This window comes from Cupressus sempervirens, chromosome 4, assembly GCF_028749045.1.
Source record: "Cupressus sempervirens isolate cs-2001-9-10 chromosome 4, ASM2874904v1, whole genome shotgun sequence".
NCBI lineage: Eukaryota > Viridiplantae > Streptophyta > Pinopsida > Cupressales > Cupressaceae > Cupressus > Cupressus sempervirens.
This window is the reverse complement of record NC_143121.1, coordinates 97,015,971-97,030,120: the sequence shown is the minus strand read 5'-3', so window position 1 is coordinate 97,030,120 and position 14,150 is coordinate 97,015,971. Positions and strand designations below refer to the sequence as shown.

Genomic DNA, 14,150 nt, shown 5'->3' with positions numbered 1-14,150 from the left:
ATCTAATTTTGATTTCTTAAGAAATGTAGATTTGTTGTTTAAAGATATTTTCTAACTAGCAAAACATTTGATTGTAGAATTTGGTGAAGAAATATGAGATGGAGTTCAAGCAACTTCTTTAGATGCTTTATGCTGTTTTTAAGCCCTTATTTTAAATTTTGATTTTATCCATAATTCGTAAATTTGTATTTTCTAGAATTCATATCTATTCTAGCTCTATAGGATTTGTCTCCAAATGATAGAAACTAAGTTATTGACTACGTCGTTAAGGCCTTCCACACTTGTACTAGGTAAAATTGGGTATGGGTTTTGCCTATGGTTATGACTTGTTTGCTTTGGGTATGTACCTAATTGTAACCTAAGGCACTGAGCAATAGAAAGTAACAAAAAAGACATTCTAAAATTGTTTTTGCATCCAAAAACCCTAAATGCCCCCTAAAAGCATTTTTTAGCCCAATGCAAAGATCATTATGCTCTTTGCACTCTCTCATAGCCATACAAAAGGGACAAAAATGTGTTGTTTCATTCATGTGAAACACCTGTCAACATTGTAGAATATATAAATATTTGTTGGTCATGTTCATTTCAACTCTTTTCATTATGTTTAAGCCCGAGACATGATCCATCTTCATAATGGAAAAGTTTTGAAACTTTTTTTTTTTTTCCATAATTTAGAAAAGTTAATTTGAACATGCATGTTATAGGCCTATTGTGGTGATATTGAGGTATATGTTTGTTTTACAATCTTTGTGTACAATATGAATATAAGTTTAATTTAGAAAAGTAAATTTGAACATGCATGTTATAGGCCTATTGTGGTGATATTGAGGTATATGTTTGTTTTACAATCTTTGTGTACAATATGAATATAAGTTGGTCCCCATAGAGCCTTCAAAAGCCATCATGATGTTGACAAGTGTCTCACATTGAGAACTAGCCATGTTGTTGGGTACACACATAAAGTGTCTTGCTCTCATTTTGCAAACTTTTTTTTTTTGGGGGTATGCATGAGTGTGCACCTAGGCCTCTGGGTAAGCCTAGGTATGTACTTGAGCATACCTAGACATTAATCAATAAAATACAGTTTTTGACATTCATTTGTCTTATCATGGCTGCCCCTCAATCTTGTTAGGGTCTACACTTCCAAATCCTCACTAGTTAGTGGGATCTCGTCATATAAGAAATTTGATTACAATGAGGGGCTTTGGGAGTGGAGACTAGTATCAAGAACTTAGACAACTAAAATTATCACTATTAAATGGTAATTGATAAAGATAAATAGTAGATATCTAACCATTAACTAACATTTAATATTTATCTTTATCACCACCTTTTTGGCATTTGGCTTTGATCAATGATGAAGTACAATACTATCAAATGTATTTAGATTTACACTTGCGTATATTTCTTTAAGTTCTATGCATATATAATGAAACATATCTAAATATATACATGCACCCATTGGTAGAATATAGTTTGCCTGTGCCCATTACTTTTCTTTTGCCCATGCTTGTGCCCATACTAACAACTTAGAGAATTAGGGCATTTCCTTGCCTTAGGAAGTGTGGAGCTCCTTGGAAGTGACTTATTGTCCTTCCATTCAGTGTACACCTCTTAGCTGAGTGAACTTAGTGTAGGTTGGCTATTGTTTGAGGTAGTCTAGAGCTATTATTGAGTGGACTGAGGCAATTGTACTCTTGTTCTACTCAGCCAAGAAATCAACAACGTCATTGTCTAGTCAAGCAAAGTTGGCTCCTAGGCATCCTTTTGTTAGTGTCCAATTTTCAAGTGTGTTGTGAGAGATCGTGGAGTACCCAATCATTGTTGAGGTGTCATCCTCTCTCTCTCTCTCTCTCTCTCTCTCGTTATCGTGGTGGATTTGTCTTGAGATTGCCTAGTCTTCTATTGGTGCCTTTGTGCTTATGCAACAAAGAGTTTAACCTTCTTGTTGTTGCCTTTGTGTCATTTTTTGCATGACAATTGTGTGTAAATTGTTTTGCTAGTGCGACATGTTGTGATGTATCTCTAACATTGTGGCTGTTTTTGTTAGATTTTGCCTTGGTTGTTTGGATGGGGCATTGCATTTGTTATACTGGTATGGGATTTTTTTCCCGTAGGCATGGGTATGGGTTCTAGATATAGTTGGTTGAGGGAGGAGCCCTCCCTCTCCACCAATGGCAAATGATGCTATGCTTATTCCCCTTATTCCTCTTTGAACAAGATCCTATTCTATGGTCACACCAGGTTGCTACGTTTCCTATCCCTGTTTTCTTAGCTTGCTCCCCAATTCTCTACTCTAGGAGTTCGATGAGAGAGTACATCGTATGAGGCAATATGGTAGGTGATGGGTAGAAACTCTTGGGGGAGCTAGTGCTTTGCCTTGCTTAATCCTCTCCCTCCAACAAGCGAGTCTAGAGGGTGTTCTTGGTCAGCAAACAACTGATCTTCTTTGGTTCCAAATAGTTCTTTCTTTTATTGCTCTTGGTTGACTTAGCTTGGTCAACTTCTCTTTGTAGTTTGTGCTTTTGTCCCCAATCTTTATCATCTAGATGGATCATTTGGATTTTAATGGCGGGCTTGGGTTTGTGTTGTAAAGCACACACATGCCCCATTGCAAATGGGGATCACCACTTTTTGCTTAGTTGTGAGTAGTTTATAAGTTGTGGTTGAAGCTTGGTAAGAATTTGAAGTCTTGAAGGATTTAGAAGTTGAAGTCTTGGGCAAAATTAGGAAGGAAGGATTTTCAAAACCTTCTGGGAGAAGAGGGATTTTCATTTGCAAGTCAAGTCAAACTCAAGGCTAAAGTGAGAATTGCTGTGAGAATTTGAATGGAGAAGCTCAAGACTTGAAGAAATTGTTGTCAAAATACTACCAAAATTGCTCCTTATTTATTGTTGTTTTCATGATGAGTACTTGTGAAATTTGGGAGTGTTGCATGGTTTCCACATTTCTCACTTAGTTTGAACTTGCTTGAGTAGAAGTTAAAGGTAATTTAGTAGTTAATTAGATATGGAAGACATTCTTATTGTTGAAATCATGGCAAAACTAGTGTTAATACTTTCTGGTGGTGGTTGATTGCAAACAACAGTTAAAGGTTGGTTTGAACCTCATTGTGAACACTTCACTTCAATTGCTTGATTTTCATTGATTTGTACAGCTTATGGTTTTGATTAGTATCTGTAATTTGAAAATCATACTTGCATTCATAGAAGATTGCACCCTCAGTGTTGTTGATTTGGTGAAGCAAGAACTCTTTTGCTCTTAGCACAACTTCAACATTGTCTTGCATTAGTAGGTGCAGAGTTAGAAGTAGCTTTGATCTTGAAACCGTCATCCCTTTTGTACTTAATTTCAAGTTGAAATTAGGAATAGTTGTTGAACCCAATTGTTATATCATTTGCAAAGTAAAGTTGAAAAGTCAAGAGTGAATACCGTAAATCCCCTTGGATTACCAGCATACATCAAGCCAGACAAGATCATATGCATGCTAAAGTCACAAGTTCTCAGTTGGAACCTTGGAGATGCTTCTATGATCTTCTCTGCAATCTTAGCATTCTTGTTTTATGTTCAAGAGAGGAAAGAGTGTCTTTGACACTCTATTCTGTGTTGGTGTGGTCATAAAACACCCATCAACATGTCTTTTAAAATGGTAAATTGGATTTTGTCTTTATAGGGGGGATAAATGATTTCAACTAAAATTAATTTGGTACAATGTTACCCATCTATATCATGTTTTCTACATGTGGTAGTTTTTGGATATCTTACATTGATTCTTTGTGGTAGATTTCTAGAGATATATTGACATTTTGACATTTGGTGTTCACAAAAGGAGTTGGGTGGAGAACAGTTTGAGGAGACTGCCATGAACATTACAATTGAATTCTTGAATTGATGAGAAAGTCTAATGAAGAAGATGCATGGATGGAATATTCGACTGTTGCAATGTTTTTAGCTGTGCTTACCACTGTTTACGCTGTGCACTGTTAAGCAGCTGATCTTTGAAGATTCAGGCATTGCTATGCCAATTCTTTATTTATAATTGGATTCTTGTCTATTCACCATTAATAGGAACTTATGCAACTGCTTACATTTGTGGTTCCGAAGTTGTCCCAGATTTGATTATTGAGGAAACCCAACTAACAAAATGATGAATCGTGCAGCAGCAGACAAACAAATCACAGAAAACCCTAGGGTGTAATTTTACTGAAATAAATCACACTACACTGCACACTGGAAGTTTAAAAGAAAAATCATGGTACAACTGAGGAAGAAAAATTAAAAAAACATGAAAAATAATGGTCAGCACCTAAACTGAAATAGCACACAGGAGAAATCTGACATTTTGAACTTCAAAAAATTGCACTATACTAGAACAACAGTTGAAATATGAAAAAGATCACTTAAAATCCCTGGTCAACATTTATTAATAAAATTTGCTTTTTTAAAAGGTAAAAAATGCACTTTATAAGGAAAGAATGCATTTTTAGAAGGTAAGAATGTATTTTATGAGGGAAAAATTGGGACTTTCACTGTTTCATGATTAACCATTACTTTTTCCCGATTTATGCTTTTATGGTTTCAGACTTCAGTAAGTACAATCGACTTTGGTGGGCATGTGCCACACTAAGATCCTGACCGAAAGCCTCAATATTTCCACTAGATGTGCCATCCGTGTGTAATATAGCTTAGGACTGTTCTTGGGGAGATTATGTTGCATTTTAACTCCACATTTAGTACACCTTTATTGGCAGACTGTTGATTTTTTCTTTTCTTTTTTCTTTTTAAAATGGTTGATTGTTTTAATTTTAACATCTATTCCATTGTACATTCTTTTATTTTTATTTATTCCTGTGTGACTGTTTTGTCAGTTATTGAATAATCAAATCCAATCTTATTCTCATATATTTATTCACACTATTACTACAAAACAAAATGTAGATTAAGTTTCTTATTTTTATTTTTTTAACATTTTATTTATGATTACAGCAAAATGTGACAACTTAACATGGCCCATGTATTCATATGGTTTTGTTTAAGACTTATACCAATTAACTTTAGGTAATTAAAAAATCTCATTTGATAGTTTTGTGGTTTTCAAGGTCTTATCTGTCATAATAAAAACATTCTATCTGTTGTTATTTCTTGTTTATATGATGTTTCTTTGATTTTAAAAGCCTAAATCTCCTTAAAATTAATTTTACTTAGAAATTTCTTCTTGCAATTTTTATTTAATGTGTTTACTTTTACAGTTCTTATTTACCATGCTGAGATTTGTTATGATGCTAGTTTTATTTGTTCTGTTTATTGGTTTATGGGACATAGGAACTTCTACTGCATTTCTTGTTTTAGATTATTTTTCAGGATTTCTCCTTCATTTTTTGTTATTTAATTTGTCTATTTAAGCATGTTTGGCATAAATTTTACTATCCTCTATTTCTGGTGTCTTCCAGTTTCTATGTTGCTACTCTCTTATATCTCTGATTTTCTGCTAGTTTCTATCCCTGTTTATGTTTTGCATTTGCAATCTAGGCCTTTAATAATGGCTAATCATTGATTTAATTTTAGATATTTCTTGTTGAAGGAAATCTCTACTTGCTATTGTGTTTTCCACTGGCATCCTTAGCAATCCTTAGCAATTATGCAAGGTTTGTGATAGTTAGCAATTGTATTTACCAATGACAGCCTTAGCAATTATACAAGGTTTGTGATGATTGCCACTTGTGTTTGTCAATGGCAACCTTAGCAATTATACAAAGTTTGTAATGATTACTGCTTTTTAGCAATTACCACCACCTTGTTTCTATAGCTTGAAGGTCCATGGTGTACGGTTGTCAGATTTCTATTGTTGCGTGGCACAAATAAATTTGATTTAAGAATATAGAAATATCCTTGCTTTGACTCCTGATTATCGTTGTTACATCGGCTGTTGCAGAAGATATGCTGCCACAATTTTCAATGCATAGCTACAGGAACTGTAGTGCTACACATACTGCTGAATTTCTCTTTTGTTAATGTTACTTGTCAGAGATGATAGCCTGCTGAAATTTGGCATAGGGTCATTTTCCACCAATCATTGGTGAACTTTATTTCAATGTTGCTGGTTCGGATTTGAGACTGGTTTGCTTAATTTATTTTTATCGATTTATAAATTTATATTTAAAAAAAATCAAATTTATACAAGGGGAATTCAATAACAATTTTTTTTCCCAAATTTTTACTTTGTGACATAGTGTGCGTATGTGTATATTGTACTCATGAACCCAAAATCCATTTCAAAATTTTGCTGTACCAGCAAACCAGTCTCAAACCCGAACCCGAACCCGAACCCGAACAGTTTTGAAATATGTTTTGGGTTCGTGAGTAAATGTTGAAATGGCTTTTGGGTTCGTGAGTACAATATACACATACCCACACACACTATGTCACAAAGTAAAAAATTGGAAAATAATTGTGATTGAATTCCCCTTGCATAAATTTGGATTTTTGAAAATATAAGTTATAAACCCATAAAAGTAAAAATATATAATATTAAAATAGAATATATTTTAATAAATTCCAAAACATACTAATAAAAATATGTTTAAAATTATAATTAAAATATTATTAATATATAAATGATAACTATATCATTATAAAAAATCCAATTTAAAATTTTAATACATTGAATAATAAACAAATCGTAAGATCCCCGTGAAAGGCACTAGGAATGTCCCTGTGAATTGACCGACACTGAGTTGGATTATTCATCAGTCCTGGGATATTCAGCTGCATATTGGGAAGTTGAAGAATAATGCCAGGTAGTCAGAATATAATCTGCGAACCCATATGTGGACCTGGCTCGAACTGGGACCCAGCTCGAACCTGGACCCTTACCTGGGTTCCAGTTACCGAATCCAGTAACTAGCTTTATTTCAATACTGATGTGTTATAGTGTTCTGGCTATAGCCAATTGATTTTTATTATATGTTTATTTCTGAAAGTGCTACAGCCCATGATTAAAGTCAATTGACTTTGACTCCCTGTTGGAGTGTTTTTTCACATTTACAACCAATCCAGTTCATACAAATAGCTATTCTGTTTGTTCAGCATCTTTAGCAATTTTTTTAATATATCAGCAATTGTAAAAATTGCCATTTTTATTGGTTATGCATGTAGAATGCAAATTGTTGGTTTTATGGCACCGTGGCTTTCCTTAAAAAATGTTCGTAGTTTTTTCTTTGGTCTTTCTGGTCCCAGGGAGATGCTTTTGTTTTTTCAGTCAGATGTTTGCTATTGTTCATCATAAATGATATCTTGATTTCCATGAAGAAAATGTATTTATACAAAGGGAATGGCTGGCAGGTTCAGCAGGATTGGGCTTTACTCCACATCTCATCACTGTAGCAGCAGGGGAGGTAAGTTTTAGTGTTTACTGTTCAAGTAGGGTCATCAGCATTATTTGCAATAAGTGATGTAACATGATTGCATTCTATTCAATTCCAGTGTATATTCTGGTAACCCTGTCAGGATACTCCCTATCTTAGAAAAGAGAAGACATGAAAGGTCAGAACTATAACATCAATTAAGATGTCAGTGCCCAGACATGAAAGGAATCCTTTATACCTCTGCTTCATGGGTTATGTACTTGGCAGAGGAGTTTCATATATCATTATGTTTTACAATGTTGGTGGTCTGTGTGGAAAAACATCACTCATGTCATTGCTCAAAAGTTAGAATTTGGTGCAAACAAATACCTTTATCATCACATGATAATTTTTGGATGTAGAGAGGGTATGGTAGGCATATTCTTTAACTGTTGATTGGAAGTTTTATTAGTTCAATATGAAAGATCAGAGGTTTTTATGAGTTAAATATGCTAATTTAGAGTATTTTTAAAATTTTATATGACAATTTTATTTAAATGGGCTTTCAGCAACTTAACACTACTAGTATAGTAATATTCAAAGCTTTGATATAGAATCTTGGAGGCATTGAAGAGCTTAACCTTATTCTTGCAATGTTTCACCACCAAATGTTGAAAATTAAAGACCAAGTCAAAGGATTCACGTGTTTGTGCAAATCATTCTGTTAAGAGGCTGAAATAACTGCAACCACTGCAAAAATATACGAAAGCTCAAAATTTATGCATCACACAGCCATTATATCCTCATATGTTTTCTCATTGAAATTGTTGCAGATCCTCAATTATAGGCCACAATGATGCTGGAGAGAATAAGTACCGCTGCATAAACACAATAGCAGTATCAGATATTGATGAAATAAAAGTCCTAGTACTAATCTCTATATCTGAGCTACTTTTATCAATGGAATTTATTCCTTTCATTTTTCTTGTGTGGTTCAAACTTTAGAAGTGCATATTCTTGTAACATTAACAAATCTCTTTTGCAAACTTGATATCCTGCAGCTTCTTGGAAAGATATTTTTTGGGACTGGAGTGGAAGACTAATCTGTAATGGGGAGAGGCATGTACCATAATATAAATTTTAACTTGAAAATATGGATCAGTTATATTCAGTTTATGGATTAATTTTATTGAGTTTGTAAGGATTGAGCACTGTAGTAGGCATGTTTCTCCTAATGGGATATTGTGGAGTGATCCTTTGCCGAAGGAATATCATTGGTGCATCCCCAGTGATTTTCTATTCATCAATATGCTGAACATTTGCGAGCATCAGTATATACCATACATTCAGTGACATGCATTTTAACTATATTTCAGCATATTTGTGCATATATGGGCCTTCAACATCTGGTCTGTAACTAGTGGTTTAGACTGGCAATTCAGACTGATGGTTTGGAAGACGATCTTTTCTGGTGTTTAACGAAAAGCTCTTTATATTGTAGTCTATATTCCTCTTAGCTGGAGCATTTGCCTAGAGTAATGCCAACATCAAGAGTACACTCTGATACCTGGAAATTGGTCACATTAAAGATTCTAAACCTTGGGGTGTTGGCATTCTGTATCTGTTGTGCTATCATATTTTGCAGTCACCATCCTTACAGGAAAATGGAAAGTCTTCATGTCCTTGAATCTTACAAAATTTAAAGGATATTTTGCATCGAAAAGGAAATTTCAAATGAATTCACTAAGGAGTCTTCATATTTATATCTTGACCAAGGAATAGATTGCCATTGGACGCAAAATTTCTTCAAAGGTATTTGTTATAGTCTTTCCAGACTTTTCAAAACACTGAGCCTTTTTCTTGATGTAGAGGCAAGTAATTAGCAGGATAGCCTCAAGGGAACAAAGAAATATTCTCAGGAGGAAGTCTCTCCTTAGCTTGATGAGATAAGAAACTAGTAGTGTCAGAAGATGAAACAAATAAGCACATGTAGGATTATTAAATGAAGGAGAGACTTGAAAATATGGATCAGTTATATTCAGTTTATTGGTCAATTTCATTGAGTTTGTAAAGATTGAGCAGTGTAGTAGGCATGGTTCTTGCAATGGGATATTGCGGAGTGATCCTTTGTTGTGGGAATATTGTATGGTGCATTCCCAGTGATTTTCTGTTCATCAATACACTGAACATTTGGGTACATCAGTATACACCATACATCTAGTGATGTTAATTTTAACTAAGTTCAGCACATTTTTGCATATATGGGCCTTTGCTATTTGGTTTGTACCTGGTGGTTTAGACTGACAATTCAGAGTGGTGGTTTGGAAGATGATTTTTGCTGGTGTTTAAAAAAGCTCTTCATACTGTAGTGTATATTTCTCTTAGCTGAAGCACTTGTCCAGAGTAATACCACCATCAAGAGTACACTGATATTTGGGAAATGGTCACATTAAATATTCTAAACCTCGGGGTTTTTGACATTTAAAGCTGTTGTATTATTATGTTTTCCTGTCTCCATCCTTACAGGAAAATGGAAAGTCTTAATATCCTTGAATCTTACAAAAAATATTAAAGGATATTTTTGCATTGAAAAGGAAATATTCAAATGAATTCATAAGACGTCTGCATATTTATATCTTGACAAAGGAATAGGTTACCATTGGATGCAAAATTTCTTCAAGGGTATTTGGTTTAGTTTTTCTGGACTTCTCTAAACAGTAAGGTTTCTTCTTGATGTAGAGGCAAGTAATTAACAGAGTAGCCTCAAGGGAACAAAGAGATACAGCTAGGAAGAAGCTGGCCATTTCTCCTTAGCTTGATGTGATAAGAAACTAGTAGTGTTAGAAGATTAAATAAATAAGCTCATAAGAGTATTAATGAAGAAGAGAGTGAACCCTACAGTTACAACGACAAAAATCAAGAAGTGGCTCAAGAATTTTGTTTTGAATGAACAAAGCTTCAATATTGCAGGTAAAACTTCTACGCATCTTCATGCAGATGGAAATGCTGAATGATTAGACTAATTGAGGAAATTGTTAGAAAAATCAATTATTGGATGTTGAGAGGGAGGTTGATGATGTTATTTTTTAGAGTGGATAATATTCGGAATGGGGCTTAGATGGTGCAACCTAGGAGTATCACTTCGTCAAATTCACATAGGACTTACGCGTGTATTGCCTTAAAATGGACGCACTTTCCCTTTAAGACCTTTTAGCACCCTTTCCATAATGCCTGTCCTCGACCATAGATGAACCTGTGCTCGGTGCTCTCTTTTCCTTGTTTCCTTTCGCTTTCTTCTCTATTCCTTCTAACATCTGCTTGAGTTTTCTGTGGCTCTCTTGTGTTCCCCTCTGAGACCAGGTTAACTTGGACTGGTCAGGGTTGACCCAGGTCGAGTTTGAGCCCAAGGATTGTGGGGCCTGGAGCCCGAAAAGCCTCAAGGGTTTAATTAGTTTAATCTCTCTCACCAGTCATCTTGTATTGTTTCCTCGCCTAAAAACTCATATATAAGGATGCTTGGAGGCTTCAATTTCATAACATAACGCACACAATCCAATTTCATCTCCTAAGCTCAAGCATTCATATCCTTTTGAAGACAAGCAAGCTATTCAAGGAGTTCAAGCATTCAAGCAAGGGAGATTTCTATTAAGCATTGAAGGATCCTTTGTGGGCATTTCCTCTTCAAGATCTAGCTTATTGTTGGCCATCAAGGCAGAAGATCTACATTGAAATATTCATTATCTTTTACATTGATGCACACTTACATCCATGGCACCATGATGGGATAATGGTAGATCCGTTGCAAATTATGGAGATACCCTACATTTCTATACCTAATTCAAGATCTACAACACTACAAAACAAAATCCTTGTTGACAAGGGTTTCAAGCAATGTGAATCCTAACATTTATCTTGTTTTCAGTCATTTACATTTACATTTATCAATTACAAGGTTGATTCCTCAATCTAGGGCTTTACCAAGGCAAGTCTCATCCAACAAAAAACAAAAACCCTTCATTTTTTTTGTAGGAACACGATAGTTGAATCTCTCATTTAGATATGGAAATAACTTCCCGAGAGCTTCTTGGAGAAGTTGGTTCAACTTTGCTGTAGTGCCCTTGGACCACGCCAACCTCGTCGGAATTCGACCGTCCAGGTCGACTTGGAACTTATCGCTTTTCTGGACGAACGATTTTTGGGTTTTGTTCTTTTCTCTAATAGTTTAAAATTCCATACTAAATTAATGAATTGAAATTATCTAAAAATAACATTTCTTTTCAAGGTAACATGAAATACAGTTATAATTAACTATGCATGGTTTATCATTTCCTTTCCATTTAATACATAAACAAGTAAAGAATAACTAAATTAATTGCTTTTAATTCAAATAAAGGAAAACTAACCATATCATCTAACTATAATACTTAACTGAAAATGCAAAACATAAATATAAAATAAAGAACCTGAATCTTAGATGCTTGCAAGTACATCTTGACCTTGAGTTGTGCAAGCCTTGGCTTCTGGAGGAGAGGAGAAGCATTGCCATGGGCTTTTTTATTGAGAAATGCCCTCCCTACCCTGGGAATTTAGGCTTGGGGCACTATTGTCCAGCCTTGAGCATCTTGGTGTTAGAGCGCTAACTAAGCAACCATATAGGCTTAGGATACCTTCCATACACATATTTGCCTACTATTAGCAACCCTGACCTCTAGTGATCACAAGATTCACAACAACAAGCATGCCATTAACCTACCTTGGCCAAGGATTTATGAGGGCACTATGTACCTGATCACCCACTACTCGACTATCATGAGCTGACACGGGTTTTTAAACAAATCATTTTACTTTCTTGAGTTACTGATAGTTCTTTTCTTGTTATCATGCAAGAATAAACCATAGTTCAATGATTGCCATTTCACACCCTTCTCTCGACCATGTTGGCCTTCCTGGATGTTCACTGGGTGGATGCATGAACAATTGTAATCACAACCAATGTATGTGCCAAACTGGCCTTGGCATTATAAAGGAAATCTGAATGTTAAAGCATTTATATGCACAAACAATACATTTGCCATTCCGACTCTGCCATTATAAAAAGGTAATTGAATTTAAAAAACAATTACTATTCTTGATTCACAAGGTGTAGCTTCTTATCTTAGGGAATATATTTCAAATATCCTTGTAGAAGTCACACTCTAGTTATTTATGATTTCTAAAGGAGCATTCTTAAATAAGAAATGCCACAGTTTTGAAACATTCTTACAATGTGTGCATAAAGAGAGAACATCGGTTTATATCATGATCAATTCTAATTAGCATTACATAAACTTTCCAAGTGACTTAAGCTAAACCTCACTATATCATTTGAAAATATAAACATAAGCAAACAATGGTGATATCATGACCTGAATGGTGGTTGTCCTTGTACGGTCTGAACAATACTTGAACGATGCTCAGAATGCCCAAGCACTGAAAGCTGTGAAAGCAAGGAAGCAACTATTAGCTATTGTTGCTTTGATTAGGCACCACAATATTGAGTATGATTGATTCAACGCATGTAGAAGGTGTGTATAAAGCTCGCAGGGGTAATTGTGAAGCAAGAATGAGAGTGAGAGAAAGAAGTAATTTTGTTCGTAGTGGTATGGTTTCTGTTAGAGATGAAAATGTTATATCAAAATGAGCTTTCGCACCAAAGGCTCAGCTTTCTCGGCTGCACGCTCAGTTACGAGCAAGATTGCAAAGGTGGCAAGGAGTTATTAGATACAAGACCATCGATTTAATGTGGCAAAAGTATTAATGTGGCCACCAAAACAAAATAATGAGGTTGATGGATAGAAATATAGCTGCTCAAGATGAATGGTAAACTATTGCCAAGGAATAATATTAACCCATGCTTGTATGTATGTACACACACATATATGTGTGTGATATTATAACAATATATTTAACATATACATCTTATATTATGTGGATGTATGCATATGTCTTATTCAAATTCACACATACATACATGCTTGCATATATATATGCAAGCATACATAGATAATATGATACTATAGTATTAAGGCATGACTATATTGCACGAAGCTTTGAGAGTGTCAAATTTATAAGGTGACATATTTTAATTGAATGTTTAGTGATATTTTAATAATTCATATTTATAGACCGGGTAGTTCATGGTAGTCCCTAGTATACTCTTGCTTGCCTAGCTATTTACCCCTTAGCCTTGGTGGATAGAATTCATACTTGTAGACGCATAGGTGAAGTGGTGTCCCTTGCTCAATTCCTTTCTTGGCAATGCTTCCCGCCCTTTGACGTGCTCCTACAAGCAGAAATTCTCCACGATAATATCATATTCCTCAAGTAATCGCAATTACTTTAACAAGTTATTAATCATAAAACATTATAATGACTAACTACCATTTCACTTCCCATGAATGAATAACCAACTTTCCAATATTTCAAGATAAAAATATAATAACATCATAATGATTATCTAACATGTCATTGTTACATGAAATCATAACGGTTAACCACCTTACCATTTCACATGATTATAACTAATTTTAACAGTGAATTGACTTCACATGAAAACTCAACGACTATATGAGCAATTTTAATTAGGCAAAAATTGGGATGTAACACTTTCGTCATTTCATTTGGGAATCCATAGTCGGATATTCAGAAATAGGCTTGAATCTGCGACTTTCAGAGCTAAAATACATGAACTACATATTTCAAGGTGAGTCTTTCATTTTTTTATTTCCTTTCATATCTTTACCCTAGATTTATATCTTAATTGGGCTG

The 14,150-nt window shown here is 34.7% G+C and overlaps 1 protein-coding gene across 2 annotated transcripts in view; it reads left to right on the top strand.

Annotated features, from left to right (window-relative positions):
* LOC149560108 (AT-hook motif nuclear-localized protein 10-like) overlaps window positions 1-14,150 on the top strand; it is a 66,314-nt gene that overhangs the window by 9,024 nt on the left and 43,140 nt on the right. For both annotated transcript variants that reach the window (XM_089824511.1, XM_089824510.1), the window contains exon 2: window positions 7,342-7,394. In XM_089824511.1, the coding sequence (XP_089680637.1) occupies window positions 7,342-7,394 (53 nt within the window). The remainder of the gene's footprint in view (window positions 1-7,341; window positions 7,395-14,150) is intronic.